At 45.1% G+C, this 20983-nt stretch overlaps 1 protein-coding gene across 6 annotated transcripts in view; it reads right to left on the reverse strand.

Annotated features, from left to right (window-relative positions):
• PXN (paxillin) overlaps positions 1 to 20983 on the reverse strand; it is a 322282-nt gene that overhangs the window by 73679 nt on the left and 227620 nt on the right. For all 6 annotated transcript variants that reach the window (XM_078667665.1, XM_078667662.1, XM_078667666.1 and 3 more), the window contains exon 6: positions 17914 to 18049. In XM_078667665.1, the coding sequence (XP_078523791.1) occupies positions 17914 to 18049 (136 nt within the window). The remainder of the gene's footprint in view (positions 1 to 17913; positions 18050 to 20983) is intronic.

A 20983-nucleotide genomic window follows, 5' to 3' on the forward strand; every position in this document is an offset into this window, starting at 1 on the left:
AGTTTCGGATGATAACTATATTCTCCGAAGATGCAGACACACTGAGATATATAATGAGAAAAAACTGGCATGTGTTACAAACTGACACCATTATAGGTAAAGATGTTCCAGCTGCACCATTAATCACATTTAGGAAGGCACGTTCACTAAAAGATAGTCTGGTGCATAGTCATCTGGATGCCATTCCGGTCCGACAGGGAACCCTAAATGAAATGAAAGGATTCTATCCCTGCGGCAGGTGCAAGGCTTGCGCCTTCAGCAGAAGGGTGTTAACCTATGAAGTCAAGGGCTTAAAAGTTGGTAAAAGGATTAACAAATTCATGACCTGCCAAACGACACATTCGGTATATTGTTTAAAGTGCCCATGTGGACTGAGGTACATAGGGAGCACTATACACAGTGTCAAAATGAGAGTGCTCGAGCATATGCGTGCCATTGCAAATAAGGACTTCAATTATCCGGTGGCAAGTCGTTTTGCCATACAACATAAAAGTGACAGGGATCTGTTACAATACTTTAGTATAGACTGTGTGCCTTTGAATTCTATAGGAGGCAATAGAGTACTCAAGCTAAGGAGACTCAAGTCCCGCTATATTGTGGACCTGCAGACAAAGTCTCCAATTGGATTAAATAGTGGGGAAGAATTGACAATACATTTGGGAAATTAACAAATTTGTATTAAGGATGTGGCTGCTTTTTCGAGAAGAAGTATCTGTATAAATGAACTTGTTAGGAAAGATTTAGATATGTGAATAGACTACACATGGGTCTCTCTCTTTCTTTTTCTCTTCTCTTTTTCCCTTTTTCTTTTTATTGGACATGAACCGCATGATGTGATGGCCGATACATGGCATAATGTAACATGGAGCAGAGGACAATGCGTGCAACCAGCTGTTAATGGTCGCAAATGCCGATACACGGCAAGATTAATTCGTCTTTCAAATCACAGAAACAATGTAAAATTGTAAAACTCGATTCTGGGCTATAATCTATATGGCTTGTCTTTTGTTTGCCTGTGGTTAAATTAGGACGATGAGAGATGCCTACTCCTTTTTAAAAATGGCGCGCGCCATGTAACTCTTTTCGCTGGCTTGTTCTGTTGCCATGACAATATGCATTACGCTTTAAAAAGTCGCCTCGCTATGTGTAGCGCTAACACTGAAGAAGGAATTTCTCAGAAACGCGTTTGTTTACCTGAAGATTAAAACTCTGCTGGAATAAAGCCCAGCGAGTGCCGCTTTTCTTTCTTTTGTGGATACAAGAGGATGTTGGAGCATGCATGTTTACACGGCGCACTACCGTGAAGCGGCACCAGACTCTCGAGTGACTCGCGCTTAGTGCAACTCGAAGCATGATATATATATATATATATATATAGATATATATATATATATATATATATATATATATATGTGTGTCTGTGTGTATGTAATAAAACAATTCAGAACAGAAATGGAATTGAGATTGGATAAATATGAAAATAAAATTGAAGAAAGGAAGGAAACAAATTCAGGTGTGATAAAAGATTATGAGGTTGGAACTATCTTTACATTTGTTAAAAGATTTGAGACGCTCAAACAAATGAAAATTCAAGTTGGTAATGAATCGCATACAACAATAAGCAAATAAGATACTGATGCCAGTGAGGGGGAAGGAATCCCCCTTGGATCAAGGAAAGAAAAATGCTACTTACCAGTATGCATCTGTTCTTGGCATCTAGAGATGTAGATTCGTATACTTGTGCATAGATCGCCATCTGGTGTTGGGCTCGGATATTTGCACTTTGTTTTTGTCTTGTTAGTCTTTGTAGTCATGAGGTTGAAGACTCCTCCTTAGGACGATAGTGCGCATGGGCATCGACTCCATCTCCAGATTGATTTGCCATGGAGGGTTATGATGGAGTTAGTATGAAGTAGAGAAGGATGTCCATGTGTAATGTATCTAAGTAAGATAGTACTGGAACAGATAGAGGTATCCAGGGAGGCAGGTAGTCATATATGAATCTACAGCTCTACATGCCAAGAACAGATGCATACTGGTAAATACCAGTTTCCGTTCGAGACATATGAGCTGTAGATTGTATGCGTGTGTATAGACAATACAGCAGTTACCTCCTTAGCGGTGGCTACCTGTATCTGTTGCAGTGGTTAGAAAAAGTGTTCTTAATGCACAAGTTACTACTTGTGTAATGATATATCTGTAAGAGACATTAGTTAGTGATAGATTCCTTACCTTAGAATATCTGGATCCGGAAAGTTTTTGGTCAGCAGTACTCCTGCACGTCGGTAGGTGGCGTCGTGCGGTACCAAGGCCGTCACAACGTCACAGAGACTACTTAGGCGCCACCCATGCGCGCTGATGTCAGTTCTATACACGACTTTCAGCGCCAGGAATGCAGAGCCATGCAAGAAAATGACCACTGGTGCCATGAAACTAGGGCCCTGAAAGGGATGATCTTAACCCTAGAAATCAGTTTGCAGAACGGTGAGGATGGGTGGGGCGGTAAGGAATCTATCACTAACTAATGTCTCTTACAGATATATCATTACACAAGTAGTAACTTGTGCATTTGAAAGAGACACGTTAGTGATAGATTCCTTACCTTAGAATAGATACCCCAGCAATAACAACCTCGGTGGTGGGTCTGCGAACAAAATTACACCAGAAAGTAACAGAGAACATAACGGCCAAAGAAGCAGTCTCTCCGGACTTGACTGTCATGGCAGTAATGCTTGGTAAATGTGTACAACGAGGCCTACGTAGCTGCCTGACAAATGTCCTGCAAGGGAACGCCGCGTCCCAAGGCAGTAGTGGCTGCAGTCGCTCTGGTAGAATGGGCACGCAGCCCCACAGGAGGCTCCTTCTTAGCCAACGAGTAACATGCTTTGATGCACAGAACGACCCACCGAGAGATGGTCTGTTTGTGCAGGGCCCAACCTTTTTGGGCGCCCACCTAGCCATCAACAAGCTGGTCATCCACCCGGAACTGTTGTGTGTGCTTCAGATAGAACGAAAGCGCATGATTTGGGTCCAGACGGTGGAGCCTCTCTTCCTCTTTTGAGGGACGTGGAGGCGGAAAGAAGGTGGGCAAAGTGATGGTCTGCCCGATGTGGCATGGCGTGACAACCTTTGGCAAGAAAGGAGGACGGGTCCTTAAAACCACCTTGCTCGTATTAACAGAAAGGAAAGGAGGTTTAAAAGAAAGAGCCTGGAGCTCACTCACTCTTCTGGCAGAGGTGATCGCTACCAGCAAAGCAGTCTTTAGAGTGAGAAGACGTAAAGGACAGTTATGAAGGGGCTCTAAGGGAGCGCACATCAGATAGGTCAAGAAAAGATTTAAGTCCCATTGAGGTATTATGAAAGGCACAGGAGTAAACATGTGTGTAATGCCTTTCAGGAAACGGTTAACAACCAGGGACTTAAAAAAAGAAGGCTGATCTGAAAGCCTTAGAAAGGCGGAGATGGCCGAAAGAAAACCTTTGATAGTGCCCAGAGCAGAGCCCTGCTGTGCCAAGGATAGTAGGAACAGAAGGACCTCAGAAAGAGGGGCAGGAAGGGGATCCACAGCCTTCGCTATGCACCATGCCATGAATTTGTGCCACCTGCAGCCGTATACCGTCTTAATGGAGGGATGCTGGCTGCCAGAATTACATCACCGACTTCGGGAGGAAGATCGAAAGCTGTCAACTGTCGCCGCTCAATCTCCATGCATGGAGGTGGAGGCAGTACAGGTTCGGGTGGAGGACCGTCCTCTGCTGCTGCGACAGACGATCCTCCCGAAGAGGCAGTCGGATCGGGGGATCGATCGCCATGTTAAGTAGCTCGGGATACCAGTATCTTCATGCCCAATCCGGAGCCACAAGGATGACTTGGGCCCGGTCATGCCGAATCTTCTTCAGCACTCTGGGCAGAAGTGGTATAGGCGGAAAGGCGTACAACAGACCGCAGCTCCACTCGCGACGCAAAGCGTCGCTGAGCAAGTTCCGCCTTGGAAATTCCAATGCACAGAACTGATGACATTGCGCGTTCTCTTCGGTGCCGAATAGATCTAACTAAAGATCTTCCCACTGCAGAAAGAGAACTTGCGCCACTTCCGAGTTCAGACGCCATTCGTGATCCATCAAGCACCGGCGGCTGAGTCAGTCTGCCCTGGCGTTCAGAGAACCCGCCAGGTGTTGAACCACCAAGGTAATGCCTTGATGTTCCAGCCATGTCCAGAGACACAGAGCCTCCTGACATAGGGTCCACGACCCCACCCCGTTTGTTGCAATACCACATGGCGGTGGTGTTGTCCGTGAACACCTGCACTACACTTCCCCAGACAGAGGGAAGGAATGCCTTCGGTGCAAGTCGGATCGCCCGAAGCTCCAAAAGATTCGCCGGAAACCAGAGACCTCTGATCTCTGCCTCTCCCAAGTGGCCACCCCATCCCCGGAGGGACGCATCCGTCACCATTGTGTGCTCTGGTTGGGGAAGGGAGAGGGATCTGCTTTTGACCCAATCATGTTTTGTAAGCCTCCACTGCAATTGTCATGCAGTGCTCTCTGAGATCTAGACATGATCGGACAGGTTGCCCTGATGCTGTGCCCACTGAAACTTTAGGTCCCACTGCAGAGCCCGTATATGCCACCTGGCATGTTGAACTAGCAGGATGCAGAAGGCCCTCAAGCCCAGGAGCCGGAGGGTCATCCTGACTGAAACCCGGGATAGAGGCTGAAAGATCGAAATCCTAGCCTGAATATCCCGGACTCGCTGCTCGGGAGAATAAACCCAAAACTGCGTCGAATCCAGAACCGCTCCGATGAAGGGGGGCTTCTGAGAAGGACACAGGTGCGACTTCGGCACGTTGATGGAGAACCCCAGCAAATGCAGGAGGTTAGCCGTAGTCTGAAGGTGGGTGACGACTGCCTGGAGCGAGCCCGCCTTCAACAACCAGTCGTCGAGGTAGGGGAAGACTGACACCCCTGACCTGTGCAGATGAGCGGCGACCACCGCCATCACTTTCGTGAACACCCGAGTGCGCTCGCAAGGCCGAAGGGGAGCACGGCAAACTGAAGATGCTCCTGCCCTACCGTGAACCGCAGGTAACGCCGGTGGGCCGTCAGGACGGGGATGTTAAAATAGGAGTCCTGCAAGTCCAATGCTACCATCCAGTCTCCAGGTTCGAGGGCAGCCAAGACCTGAGCCAGAGTCAACATCTTGAACTTCTCCTTCTGGAGGAAGCGATTGACGTTCCGGATGTCCAAGATGGGGCACAGGCCCCCTTCCTACACCTTGGGGATCAGAAAGTAGTGGGAATAACAACCACAGCCTACTTCTGGCCCAGGAACGCGCTCGATGGCCCCCTTGGCCAAGAGGTCCGTGACTTCCTGTTGGAGAAGCGGAAAGTGATCCTCCGACATGTTGTGGAACTGAGGTGGCATGGCTGGGACAGACTTAAAGGGAAGGGAGTAGCCCCTTCGGATGATTTGCAGCACCTACCTGTCGGAAGTGACAGAGTGCCAGTGGGGGAGGTGATGTTGAATCCTGCTGGCTTCCGGCATGGGGTGCACCGCAAAGCTTTGACTAAGAAGGCTTTGAGGCGGATGCTGTGAGAGCGGAGGTGGACTGACCCGCACGCTGGCCCCTGTGGCACCACGGCTGCCAACACGCCCACGCTGAGGTTGGTTCTGCACAGGCTTCTGGCTAAACAAACGTGTAGGGGCGCCCCTTCCGTGGCCATGAAAGGTAGACGTGGCCAGGTGTGTGGTGGAGAGACCGAAGAACTTGGCCGTAGCCCGAGTGTCCTTGAAACGCTCCAGCGCACTATCTGCCTTACCGCCAAACAGGCGAGTCCCATCAAAAGGCATGTCCATGAGGGAACTCTGGACATCCCCCGAAAACCCCGTGGACCGCAGCCAGGCATGGCGACACAAGGCCATCGTCGTGGAGCCCAAAGAGTCTGCGGTGTCCAGCCCAGACTGAATGGCGAACTTTGCGGCAACCATCCCCTCCGCAACAGCTTGGGAAATTACAGCCCGAACCTCCTCCGGGCACTGGGGCAGAGTTTGCGCAACTGTGTCCCACACAGCGTGAGAGTAGCGGCCCAAGAAGCATGCGGTGTTGACCGACCGCAGCCCTAGGCTGGCAGAGGAAAACAACTTTTGACCAAACTGCTCCAGCTTTTTTGATTCCTTATCCGGCAGAGCAGTAGGGAATGCACTTAGGGAAGTGGAGGTCTGAATGACCAAGCTCTCCGGGGTCGGATGATTCGTTAAAAAGGCAGGGTCACCAGGTGCCGGGCGAGGACGCCTGGCCACGTTTTTATCCACAGGAACCCCTGTGGCTGGTCTAGACCAGGTGCCCATCAAAACATCTGCTAAGGCCTCATTGAACGGAAGCAGAGGTTCCATAGAACTTGTCGCCGGATGAAGCACTTCAATAAGGAGGTTCGTCTTGAGAGTAACAGTTGGCAGATAAAGGTCAAGAGCCTCAGCTGCCCTACTTAGCACCACAGTGTATGTGGCGCCTTCCCCCATGACAGCAGAGGAGACACAAACCCAGGCTCAGAGGAGAGGTCAAGTCCACCTGCATCCTCAGAGTCCTCCGCCCACTTATGTTCGGACTCGCACTGCCGTGCCAGAACGTCCTCCGTCTCCTCCCAGTCATCCCCCTCCTCCACGGCCCGAGGCACAGGCTGCAGCGGCGGGGGAGGCACAGGGGAAAAGAAATGCTCCAACGGCACCGGGAACTGCGCCGGGGATGGTGCCGATCCGGCTCCAGGTCCCAATTAGGGTCCGAAGCTGGTGCAAAATTGCCCGAAAACTCAGGCAAGGGCGGAGGTGGGATGAACGGAACCCATTGCAGCGCTGGAGCTGCCGGCGAAGGACCCTGCAGTGCCAGGGCTGGAGCCTCCGCCGGCGGAGGACCTTACGGCACCGGGGCTGGAGGCGGAGCTGGTGGCAAGCAAGGGCCCTCAATAGGGACCGCGGGGCCCGAAATCGGGAGCCCTAAGCCTGAATAGGCGGTCCATGGCGGTAAGGAAATCTTGAACCTGGGCCAGAGTCGCAGACGGACCCGGGTAGGGCGGGTAGGCCGCGGGGAATGACCCCTGGCCCCCTCGTCCGGAGACCGACCGACGCTTCTTCGACTTTTTCTTGTGACGTCTCTTACCCAATTCCAAGGGTGAAGACTTGGAACCCGAGGAGCGATCATGATGGCTCCGCAGTCGGTCCCTCGAGCGACCCCTGGCCCTCGAACGGCGCGTAGATGACTGCTGGGCCTCTAGCAGCTTTCAGGACCGCTCCCGCAAAGCCTTCGGAGCCATGACCAGACAGTCGGAACATGACCTGGAGTCACGGTCTTGCTCCAGACAGTAGAGACAGACGCCATGGGGGTTGGCCAACAACATCGTACGGCGGCAGGCCCCGCAGTATTTCAACCCAGGCATCCCTACGTGGCACTAGGAGTCAAAGACTCAAAAGCAGTAGAGACAAAAAGTCTCAAAAAAGTTAGTCAAAAAGTGTCTACGATACGTGCTCTAACCAGATCTGCGCTTGCTGGCGCGGAAAAAGAAAGAACTGATGTCAGCGCGCATGGGTGGCGCCCAAGTAGTCTCCGTGACGTCATCTCGGCACTTATGACACCAGCGACGGATGCGGAGCCGCACAACGCCACCAACCGACGCGCAAGGGTACTTCTGGCGAAAAACTTTCCGGATCCAGTCTGACGCCTGGGGATATTCTAAGGTAAGGAATCCATCACTAACGTGTCTCTTTCAGATACAGCCTGGCCCACACTAGCTTATTTGCTTGCACATCTTCACAATAGTGTTTTGTGAAAGTGTGCGGTGTAGACCAAGTTGCTGCTTTGCAGATATCATCTAGGGAAATGTTTCCTAAGAATGCCATAGATGGTCCTAGTTTGCGTGTGGAATGAGTTCTAGGGGGAAAGGTTAGTGTGCTTTTTGCTTTAAGACAGCATATTTGGATGCATTTAACAATCCACCTTGCGATACTCGCTTTGGAAATGGGATTGCCCTTATGAGGTGGGGAGAAAGCCACAAAGAGTTGCTTAGTTGTCCTAAAGGATTTTGTCCTTTCAATGTAGTAAAGTGTGGTTCTTTTAACGTCTAACGCGTGAAGAGCCCATTGTGCCACTGAGTCTGGTTGTGGGAAAAAGATTAGTGAGTTCAACAGACTGGTTAAGATGGAAGGCTGAAACGACTTTAGGCAGAAATTTTGGGTTAAGCCTAAGAACCACTTTGTTATGATGGATTTGTAAAAATCATTCTTGTATGATTAATGCCTGGAGTTCACTATCTCTTCTGAGAGATGTGATAGCGGCTAGGAAAGCTACTTTCCAAGTGAGGAATTGTGATTCGGATTTGTGCAGAGGTTCAAAAGGGGGAGCCATGAGTCTGGTAAGAATAATATTTAAATTCCATACTGGAGAGGTTGGAGGTCTAGGTGGAATTATTCTTTTAAGTCCTTCCATAAATGCTTTATTAGCAGGTACTCTAAACAAAGACAAGTGTTGTCTGTTTTGGAGATAAGCTGCTATTGCCGAGAGATGTAGTATTATGGATATATACGCTAGGTTACATTGTTGTAGGTGTAAGAGAGAACATATAATTTTTTAAATAGAAGCATCTAGCGGATTGATTTTGTTATTTGTACAGTAAATTACAAATCGTTTCCCATTTGCAGCGTAACATGCTCTTGTGGTAGGACGTCTAGCCTCCTTAATGATGTTCATGCAGTCTGGTGGGAGATTAAGGTAACAAAACCTAAAGACTTCAGGAGCCATATCACAAGGTTGAGTTGATTGAGATCTGGATGCCTTATCTCTCCATGGTTCTGGGTGAGTAGCTTGAGTGAGAGGCGCAGTTTTTGGTGAGGAACTACTGATAGTTCCAAGAGGGTTGTGAACCATGGTTGTCGGGCCCATGTTGAAGCAACCAGAATCATTGTGAGGAAATGTTGTTTGAGCTTCTGAACCACTAACTGAATTAGTGGCAGAGGTGGAAAATCGTAAGCAAATTTGCCTGCCCGTTCATCTATGGTGCATTGCCTTTGGACAGGGGGTGTGGATACCTGGACGCGAAGCTTCTGCATTTTGTGTTTTGATGTGTGGCGAACAGATCTATTTGTGGCCCCACATGTGAAAAAAATGGAAGAACTTGAGGATGAAGTTCCCATTCATGGATCTGCGGTGTCTGACGACTGAGCAGATCTGCAATCTGATTGTGTAGCCCTGGGAGGTGTTCTGCAAGCAGATATATGTTTTGCGGAATGGCCCATCTCCATATGCTTTGAGCTAGGTGTGAAAGCTGAACAGAGTGTGTCCCCCCGTGTTTCTGTATGTAGTACATTGCTGTCATGTGGTCTGTAAGGACCAGGACAGCTTAGCCTACCAGATGGAGTTGAAAGGATTTGAATGCCAGAAAAAATGACAGTAGTTCCAGATAATTTATGTGGTATTGTTTTTGTTGAGGGGTCCATATACCCTGAATGGTATAGTTTTGAAGACAAGCTCCCCAGCCGGTGAGCAATGAGTCTGCTGTTAGCACTATCTGTGGAACCGTGTCAAGGAACGGCCACCCCTTGGAAAGGTTTTGTGTATTTCACCATTGCAGAGAGCGATGTGTGCGCCTGTCCACCAACACCAGATCTATTAGCAGACCTTGAGCCTGGTAAGGGACCCATCTGGAGTCTTGCATAAGAGACCATGAGAATGCTAGAGGCCATCATCCCGATCAACTGCATGAACGCTCGAGCTGGTAATGAGTGTTGAGGCTGAAATTTGGATATTAGAGTTTGCATACTGCTTATCCTGAGAGGGTTGGGGTATGCTAAGGCTTTTGAAGTGTCTATTGTAGCTCCTAGGTATTGTTGTGTGTTGGACGGTTGGAGGTGGGATTTGGGAATATTCACCGTGAAGCCAAAGTTGTGAAGCAGCTGGATTGTTTTGTGTGTGTGTGTTGCACACAGCTGCTGTGTGATTTAGCTTTTATGAGCCAGTCGTCCAGATAAGGGAACACGTGAATGTGTTGTCTTCGTAAGTGAGCTGCCACTAATTGCGAGGCACTTGGTTAAGACTCTGGGTGCTGTAGTCACACTGAAGGGAAGGTCTTTGAAAAGTGTTGACCCTCTACCACGAGCCTGAGATATTTTCCGTGAGCGGGGGGAATGGGAATATGAAAGCAGGCGTCCTTTAGATCTAGAGTGGAGAGAAAGTCGCCTTGTTGAAGCAGTGGGAGCACCTGTTGGGGAGAATGACCATGTGGAAGTGGTCTGACTGAATGTAGAGGTTTAACGGTCTGAGGTCCGATATTGGCCTGAGAGAGCTGGAGTTTTTTGGAATTAGAAAGTAGAGGGAGCGGACAACTAGGCTCTTTACACTTCACCATGGCGCAAATCCCACAGGAAACTCTGGGGCTCTCTTGACTCACTAGAGCTTTGCTATGACCCTCCTTAAATTCTTTGATCTGCAATATATTCATAGTGCCTCAGTCTTCGGTCAATGTCAATCCACCCTGACTTAGCTTTGCTCTGCTGTCACTGGACCAATAAATACCAATAATTGGCAAGTGGCTAGACTAGCTGGTCACCTTTATTTCCTTATTGTGCTTATTCTTTCTCCCTTCTTGTATTTTATAATTTCTTATAAGTTGTTGCTGAGCTGACGCGGTTTTCTCATCTCAGTGCAACATGGTCTCACTTTCATTCTTTATGCTACAGTTATATACTGGAACCATCATACAATGTTTTCCTCTACACGGTGTGCTTATACCTTGCTTGTCAGCTCTGTAACCTTGGTATTTGTATTGTATTGTGTCTGTGTTAATAAATAAAGAGGATTTGAATACAAAAAAAAGAAAGTAGAGGGAGTAAACTCCTGTGCCTTGATGATGTAAGGGGACTGGTTCTATTGCACCTTTTTGTAATATAGAGAGGACCCCTTGTTTGAGGAGTTATGTGTTCCTGGGACATTGGACGATTTCTGGGAGGGATGTTTGGGGAGTAGAGTTGAGTTCCAGGCAATAACCATACTGGATAATTTGTCTTACCCACTTGTCTGTTGTGACAGAATTCCAGACAGGTAGGAACTGTGAGAGGCGTCCCCCGACATGAGTGGAATTATTGGGGAGAGGTGAAGGAAAGTCACTGCTTGGTGGTAGGGGAGTTGCGGGTATTGTTACCCTTACCATTGTTGCCTCTGTACCCTCCACAAAAGTAACCTCTGGAGGAATTGTTTTGATTGTGGTTCTTGTTTGAATCTGGAGATTCGGAGCCAAGCATGCCTGCGTATAAAATGCTGGTATTAACACCATCAATGCTACAGCAATTTCCCCTCAGCGCTGGCACTGATTGATTCCCATTGTTCATGACGAGCTCAGCTCGTCTTGAGCACACGAGCAGTGTACTACATGACGAGCTGAGCTCGTCATGAGCATGGAAGGGGTTAATAGCACGAGAGGCAGTATCAGCTGCATCAAGCGCACATTTGATGGACGTATTTGTTATTAATTTTCCTGCCTGTAGAAGGTCAATAGCTTTGTCTTTAAATTGGTAAGGAAGATGTTGCATTAGCTTTTAAAGCTCATCATAGTGAGCTCTGTCATATCCAGCCAACAAAGCTTAGGCATTGGCAATCAGCCAATGATTTGCAGCCTGTGATGCAATGCGTTTTCCAGATGCGTCTGAGTTTGGAATCCTTATCAGGAGGAGGGGTGTCGCCTGTGGCTTTGTGAATTTGCTCTCTTGCATGCTTTAGACACTACAAGAGAATCTAAAGGGACCTGACCTTTAATGTACACTGGGTCATTGGGAGCTGCTTTATATTTTTTGTCTACCTTGGTGTTAAATATCCTGGCTCTGACGGGGTCCTTAAAAACTTCTGGTACATGTTTTACCATGCCTTTTAACATTGGCAGTGTGTGTGTGGACTTTTGTGTGGGTGTAAATATTTCCAGTAAAAAGTCTTCTGTAACTGTACCCTGTGGTACTGAGCAGCTCTGTTAATGAGTTGCGCAAACCCAATATTGTCATCCAGAGGGATAGAGGTCCGGGTCACTGTGTGGGTCGGGATCTGATTTGTAATCATCCCAAGGATCTGGATTGTGTGGAATGGTATGTGCGTCATCATCTTTATCTGGATCTCCATCCCCAACCTCAAAAGTATAATCATCTTCATCATCTTGTAGTTGGGGTCAAAATGTATGTTGTGGGCAGTGTGCTGGAGAAATTAGCAGATTTGGATCAGCTGGAGAAGGAGAGCGAGGTGGAGTAGTGTTAGTGCCCATTTCGTTTCGCTTCATGGTAATTTCAGGGTCTTCTGAAGTGTCCAATTTTCTCTTTTTAGGAGGCTTGGTGACAACTTTGCCAGTCTCTGGGTCAAGGTAGAGAGTCTTGTTTTGGATCCGAAAAATCTGTTGGAATCTGGTGTACAGGTACAATGTCTTTTGTCGGTGCCGAAGACTTAGGGTCAGAATGTTGTTTAGCCTGTGTGTCTGAAGCTTTCTGTGGGGTCTTGGACTCCTTAGCTTTTGGTATAGGAGTTTGTGGCTCCAAGCGTTTTTCTGCTCCGAAGATTTGTTCGGTTCCGAACATTTTTTCCGTTCCGGATGCTTGTCTTTTGTTTGTTTTGGCGCCGAAGATTTCAGCGTCGATGTTTTTTGTGCCGCTGAAGAAGGGCGTGGCACTTCCTTGGTTTTAGACTTTGGTGCAGACGGTGATTTTTCGGCACCGGAATGGGGTTGGCTCGATCCAGAGCCGGAAAGCTTTTCTTTCATCGCCGGGCCCAAGGGCATAGCATTTGAAACGTGTTGCCGGTGTCGACTTGAGCCAGAGAGCAAAGGTGTTATCGGAGCCTCAGGTTTGGTTTTGGTTGGGAGAAGGGTTTTGGAACTCACAGACCGATGAACCGGAGTGACTTCCTGGTCTTCGACGTCGAAGTCATCGGCTTCGGAGATGGAGATCTTTTCTTCATCAGCTTGTTGTTCCAGCTGGAGATTGGGATCTGCTCCAAAGATGTCCGGAATCGAGCTGCTTCCACAAGACGTTTTGTGACGTCGAGCCCGTTGGTCACGGATGGTTTTCTTCGACCTGAAAGATTAACAGGACTCGCAGTTCTTGTCTTTGTGCTTCGGGGAGAGGCAGAGGTTACAAACCTTGTGTAAGTCCATGTGTGCTAACTTAGCACCACACCCGGGGCATTTCTTGAAAGGAGTCCTTTCCACTGACTGCTGGCGTGGTCGGCGTGAATAGGCCCAATGCCCATGCGTACTATCCTCCTAAGGAGGAGTCACCTACCTCGTGACTACAAAGACTTCCAAGACAAAAACAAAGTGCAAACATCCGAGCCCAACACCAGATGGCTACAGCTCATATGCCTTGAACACTACTTTTTTTTAGAAGAGATTAAATTACTATATATAGATCAGAGACCAGGAAGAGGCAGAGGCAAGGGGAGAGGTTGTGGAAGGGGGCAAGAAAAGGGGAAGATCAATAAGTCGTAAAAGGGAAGGAGAAAAAGGGAAGGAAATAAACTAACAAAAATACCCATCGCAATCGCCAGAAGAAATGAAAAATGTATACAAATCAAGAGCGGAGAACAATATCATCATCAATCTGTCGGGTTTAATTTTAGATCAAGATCAAATTAATCTCTGGAACAAGGGACTGACTTTCTGCCCTGAGAAGCACTATGATTATGTAGAAACAAAAATTGACATATATAAGAAAATTTAAACTAGCAACATTCTTTGCCAGGAAGGATATAAAACCATACATAAAAAGGAGAACATTCCAGAAACAAATTTGCTCATTGAACAAATAATAGACTTAATAACTTATGAATTAATATTGAATCTACAGGATGATGGAGCCACAGAAACTCAGATTCTAAGAGAGTTGGATATTAATACGCTAGGACATGGATGTACACAATTAAAAAGTAAATCAAAATTCTGACCTGTTAACCCCCAGTAATAGATTTGGCACATATCATGATTTAGTCATATCAGATATGGAAAAGTTGAGAAACAACTTACAAAGAAACAAATAAAATACAACTTGTGCAGGAAGAAAAGCACTTGACGATCACTGGAAGAATGATAAGATTGAAATTAAACCAGCAGACAAGGGAGGCAATATAGCGATTATACATGAAGGAGGCCAAAAGGCAATTGATGGTTAAATGATCTCCTAAAAATTGAAATCAAATACAATCAATTAACTTACAACAACCTAAACCAAAACATAAAGAGATGGCACGAGGAAGAAATAATACATGAGGAAGCCAAATTTCTACAAAATGAAAATCTGATTTCAACTATATATTTTCTTCTGAAAATCATTAAACATTGCTTAATCCGCCAGGGAGACCTATAATTTTTATCTGTGGGTCTCTTTATGAAAATGTTTCGATGTAAGTGGATTTCATTGCACCTATAGTGACCATTAAACTCTTACATTAAGGATGCATGTGATTTAAAAGAATTCTTGTGGACACTGATTGGCAAGATGGAATATTTTTAGTCAATTTTGATGTAGTATCACTATATACCTCCATAAATCATGACTTGGGTTTAAAAGCAATCAAGTACTTCTATTCTCAAATAAATATCCAATGTTTAACACATTCAGAACTTTTGATGGAGATGACCGTCTCAAACATGCAGGACAGCAAAGGAAGTTTCCTTCCCTGCGAGCAATGCAAATCTCACCATGGGATGGTGGGAGAAAACCATGGCTTGGGGAGAAGGGAACAAACAATACAATGAAAAAATTAATTTGTGGCTACGTTTCATAGAGGATCAATTCATAATCTAGAACAGCACCAAAGAAGAATTTATGGATTATTTCACGAAGTTTAATCAAAACGATGAGGGCCTGTCGTTTACCTGTAACATCAGTGTAACATCGGTGCAATTTTTAGATCTAAATGTATATATAGAAGATAATCAAATTAAAACAGTTTATCGAACACCAACAGCAACAAACCGTTTGTTACATGGATCTAGTTTTCATCCTAAATCATTGAAAAGAAGTATTCCATTCAAAAATTCTTAAGAATGAGACGGAATCGTTCTGATGACAAAGAACCTGAACTGAAATTAACAGAAACAGAATCAAAATTCATTCAAAGAGGCTACAAAATGTTGGATATAAAACATGGAAAAATGCATGCAAAAGCAATTCCACAAACTCAAGCCCTGATCAATAATGCGAGAAAACTGTGACGGGACAAGGAAGATCAAACGATAAGGATGATTTAAACTTTTAGCAAGGAAAATGATAACATTATTAAAATCATGAATACATATTGGGATATCCTTAAAAAAAGATCCAGACATTGGAGAGAAACTTGGCAATAGAGTGAATGTTTTATATCAAAAGGTTCCATCTCTTAAGGATAAATTACATTTTGCAAGATCGAGAACTAAGTCCTGGCTAACCAAATATCAAAAGGCCTTCACAAAATGCGACAAGTGCAAGGCGTGTAGCATTGGAAGGAACATAAAACAGCTTGTTGGTTTCAAAGGCAAAACCTTCACCATTAATGACAAAATCACATGTGACACAAGCCAGGTAGAGTATCTGATCGAATGTGGCCTGAAATATATAGGCAAAAGACACACAGATGGACGGAATGCAGAGCAAATGAAACATTCATCACCAGTCAAAAGATATGGGCTAAATCCATTTTTGTTTTGCTTACCATGCTGCCCCAGTTTAGACCCAGCCATATGCAAATCAGTCTTGACTCTGCCCCTCATGGGAACATTCCAGCCAGAACTGCCAAACCAGGTCCTCCCTGGACCGGAAACAAGCATCCTGGGACCGGTTTTGGGGCGTCACCAATCATCAGCGAGACTAGCTTGAATCCAGTGGCACAGTGAGCCTGGGACCCACATCTGGGCATACCCAGCGCAGTTCGGGCAAGAAAGCAAAAGAGACACAGATGATGGACGGACTCCAAGGCAAATCAAACAGTCACCCCCATCAAACTATCTGGGTTAAATCAATTGTTCTTTTGCTCCCCGTGCCACCCCAGTGTAGACCTAGTCATATACACATCAATCTTGACCCTGTGCCTCATGGGAACAGTCCTGCCCAAACTGCCAAGCCAGGTCCTCCCTGGTCAGGAAACAAGCATCCTGGGACCGGTTTTGGGGCGTCACCAATCATCAGCGAGACTAGCTTGAATCCAGTGGCACAGTGAGCCTGGGACCCACATCTGGGCATACCCAGCGCAGTTCGGGCAAGAAAGCAAAAGAGACACAGATGATGGACGGAATCCAGAGCAAATCAAACAGTCACCCCCAATCAAACGATCTGGGTTAAATCCATTGTTCTTTTGCTCACCGTGCCACCCCAGTGTAGACCTAGTCATATACACATCAATCTTGACCCTGTGCCTCATGGGAACAGTCCTGCCCAAACTGCCAAGCCAGGTCCTCCCTGGACCGGAAACAAGCAACCTGGGACCAGTTTCGTGCATCAACCCTTATCAGCCAGGCTAGCTTGAATCCAGTGGCACAGTGAGCCCGGAACCCACGTCCGGGCATACAAGGCACACTTCAAACTAAGAAGCCTGGGGTCCCGTTTGATCATACGATTCGGAACAAAACAGCCACAAGGCTTAAATGCAGATGTAGAATTATATGTACATCTATAATTCAAGAGAAAATCTTTTTTTTTATAAAAACTGCTATTGGACAACCTTCTTTCAAAAAGAGTATGAGATGTGAAAAGAAAGAAAGGACAGTTGGCGAAATCAACAACAATCATTCATTTGTCTGGCATTTCGAAATATATCCACCATAGGTAACATTATGAAACAAGGATAAAAATGTGTAAAACGTATGAACTGGTTAAGATTTCTCAACCTCATGGCCACTGAGTCTATCATGGCACTGAGTCTAGAATAGATATAGAAAATATATGGGAGATGGTAAATTAACACACCATGCTATAGAAATGATGTCTTTAATATATGGCACTCAGCACAAAATCAGGGGCGGTATAAAAATTGATCGATAATGCACTAAGCAGGAAGTATATTACAACAGCAACAACGACTGCTACTAAATCATGTACCTGAAATCTGTAACTAATTCATGGAATGAGAGTGAGTGTGGGTACAATGAACCGAACCATTGATATGTATTAAAATGAAACAAAAGGTGTTTTGAACAAAAACATTTTTTTTATTGCCGTTTGTTAAAACTATATATCCCAAAATGCTTTATTAAAAGCCAAGTGGGCATGTCTATATAAAATGAAATGAAAGTAGGACTCACCCAACCGTGATCAAGACTTTTTAGTCGAAATGCGGCGGTGTTAGTGGTGCGATTAAATACTTTGAATATCTAACTTCTGGAGTGCAGAATATTTCTTTTGGTGACAAATATATATATCAACACACACATATACATATACATACACATATATACATATACATATATATACATATATATATATATACATATATATATATATATATATATATATATATATATATATATATATATATATATATATATAAACTTCACTGTTACTTTGCACACCACAACACTGTTGTGACTGTTTCTTTAGCACAACGAGGTCGGTGCCTGGGTTTCCTGGTAGCGACTGTCAGGCCAGGGTTTGGAGTTTTTATATATATACATTTCTTATACACACACACACACACACACACACACAAACACACAAACACACGTGAGCAGGTCTATTCAGTGTTTATGACTATTGAGGAGTATTCCCTGGAAGAGAACATTCATCTTTAGGAGTAGATAATAAAGATTAATCCAAATCGTCTCCCTGACAAATGAGCACTAAACTAGCCCAACAGTGAGCAGAGGATTTTTGCAGTGGATTCATGTAATAAAGCACGATCTCCCGAAATCTTCTGATGAATGCACACCTTGAAGTCTGAGAGTGACGCCATCAGCTCGTCCAACTCCCGGGTAGCTGAAGAGGCTGAGATGCGGGTCTGCTGCTGGTTGGGGGTTACACGCTGAGGGCTGCTCACTTCTCCTTGAGACACTGTGATGGCAGGGCTGAAAACGGAAAAAGCAGAACACTGTCATGCACACAGGTTGAGAGCTAAGTCAACTGACATCATAGTATAACACACCCCACATCATGTAGCAAGTATAAAATTACAAACATGAAGCAGAAATGTTATCCAAAGATGCCCTGAATTATGAAGGCTTCCTCTTCATGGAAGAACAGAAAACGTTACTTACCTTTAATAAGGATCTTTCTGGTTGGATACTCAATCTACCTGAAGATTGCTCATCTGATTAATATTTCCTGATACTGGACCCAGAAACATTTCATGGCTCTCCCTGGCCAGAAGGGGGTGCTGGTTCTATCTCAGTGCCAGAACCGGCAATGGAGTGATACCAACAGAGCCATGAAGCGCTCCAGAAAGATGCCTACCGAAAAAAGGTTACTTCTAGTCCTGGTTCTGCACTGTAGGAATCTTCATCAATATCGAACACTAGAATAGAATAGCAAGCTAAAATCTTCCCTTCAGATAGTGGCAGTTGGGCAGTGGAATGCCTTGGAAAGTAGCAAGTTAAGATGTACAGGAGATGATGGTGGAAAAGATCCTCTAGCTTTGTCAGGATTTCCTGAGAATGTGTACAACCTGCTTGAGCGTTAGAATCTAAGAAATAATGTTTTGTGAACATATGTAGTAATTTCCAGGTAGCTGCTTTACATATATCAGCTATTGGCACATGTGTGATCCAAGATTCAATAAGATCGAGGTTTACAAGAGAAAGGATTGTTTGTTAACTGATGGCATAATGTGATAAAACAAACTATCAATCTATCTACAGACGGTTGGGGTGAGCCCATACTTTGACTAATCTGACTGTAGTTAATGCAAAAAGGAATGGTTTTTATTATATATTTAGTTTTAACTAGATAAAACCGTAAGTCTTCTGATATCCAGAGAGTGTAGGACAAGATGTGCAGGTGTTATAGGATTAGGAAAGAAGATAGGGTGAGTAACACTCTGGTTAATATTAAAGTCCAAAACTACTTTTGAGAGGAGTGAAGGATGGGTTATCCTTACCACTTAGTTAGAATGGAAAATGGTAGAAGGTTCTACTGCAAATAGCAGTCTTTCATGATAAATATTGCAATATAGTCTTGTGTATTGGCTTGAAAGGTGAGCCCATTAATTTTGAGTGACAGTGTTCAAATCCCGTGGTGGAGAAGAAGGTATACTTGGAAGAAATACTCTAAGTCCTGCTAAAGGGTCTTTTATGACTGGTAATTTAAAAGCTTTTATTGAGCTTAACGACAAACAAGGCAAAAATCACTTTTTCGTGACAAGTGATGGGATTAGGTCTGTTTTCCCAACAGCAAATACAGAAGATAGTCCACGTTATGGAATAACAACCATGTGGAGGGACATTTTGGTTCTTTTAATATCTCCATACAAATTGGTGGAAGACTTGGATGACCCTACTATCTGACTTCAGGACCCAGGCAGATAAACTGAATGATGTGAGATCGAGAGTTGGATTTGTCCCTGAAGTATGGTCAGTAGGTTTGGTCTGTAGGCAGACCTACTTGTGTAGTTTTACAGACATTTGAACTAAGTCCAGGTACCACCACTGCCTCTTGTAATCTGGTGCTCTTAGTATAATTTTTGATTTATACCTTTGAAGCTTTAGTATTACAGTTAAGATTAAGGTGATCAGTAGACATGTGTATAGAAAAGGCGTTGACCATTTGAGTGAAAGAGCATTCCTTAGAGACCCCTGTTCTGGTAGTCCGCACACGATGTATCTGCTTTTTGCGTTTTCTACTGTTACAAAGAGGTCTACCGAAGGTGTTTGTCACTTTTTGAAATGTCATCCAAAACTTTGTCAAGTGCCCACTTTAAAGACTCCTCATAATAACGGCTAAGAAAATCCGCTTGGATATTCATTTATTCCTGGAATGTGAACTGTCGGAATGTGAACTGCTGTTCGGTTCAGTTTGTTGGTTAGAGCCCAATGGTAGAACAATTGAGCTAGCATCGAAAGACCTCTCGAACTGGTCCATTCTGCTCTGTTTAAACAGCGCATGGGGTTGTCTGTATCTGAATAGTCCGCAGTTTTTTCAAGGATGGGAGGAAGGCTTTGAGCATTAAATGGACAGCTCAGAGTTCAAAGTAGTTTATGTGGTACAAGGTTTCCCTCTATGCCCATTGCTTCTGGACTTTCAGATTTTTGCGATGCGCTCCCTATTCCGAAAGAGAAGAATCTGGTACTATGCTCTAAGATGGAAGTCCCGATTTCTTTTTCTAAAACCATTGGTCCTCTAAACAATACTAGAGTGATCTCATATGCAAACTTGCATTTGGGACAACGTACATGCATGACGATATAGAGCCTAGCATGGAGGCTAGTTGTTTGGCAGTTTGGTATGAGGGTATCTCGAGGACGTGGCATTTGTCCTGGGTAGGTGGAATTGTCTCCAACACTTGACTTTATGGTTGTCCAAAGTTGCTCCTAGATAGGACAGTCTTTGAATAAGACTTACCAGTATGCATCTATTCTTGGCATGTAGAGCTGTAGATTTGTATACTTGTGCACAGATCGCCATCTGGTGTTGGACTCGGATATTTGCACTTTGTTTTTTTTCTTGGAAGTCTTTGTAGTCATGAGGTAGGGGACTCCTCCTTAGGACGACAGTGCGCATGGGCATCGACTCAATCTCCAGATTGTTTTGCCATGGAGGGTTGTGATTGAGTTAGTAAGAAATAGAAAAGGATGTCCATGTGTAATGTATCAAAGTAAGATAGTACTGGAACAGATAGAGGTATCCAGGGAGGCGGGTGGTCTTATACAAATCTACAGCTCTACATGCCAAGAACAGATGCATACTGGTAAATAGCATTTTCTGTTCAAGGCATATGAGCTGTAGATCGTATACTTGTGCATAGACTATACAGCAGGTACCTATTTAGCGGTGGCTACCTGTATCTG

Source organism: Lissotriton helveticus, chromosome 11, assembly GCF_964261635.1.
Source record: "Lissotriton helveticus chromosome 11, aLisHel1.1, whole genome shotgun sequence".
NCBI classification, from domain to species: domain Eukaryota; kingdom Metazoa; phylum Chordata; class Amphibia; order Caudata; family Salamandridae; genus Lissotriton; species Lissotriton helveticus.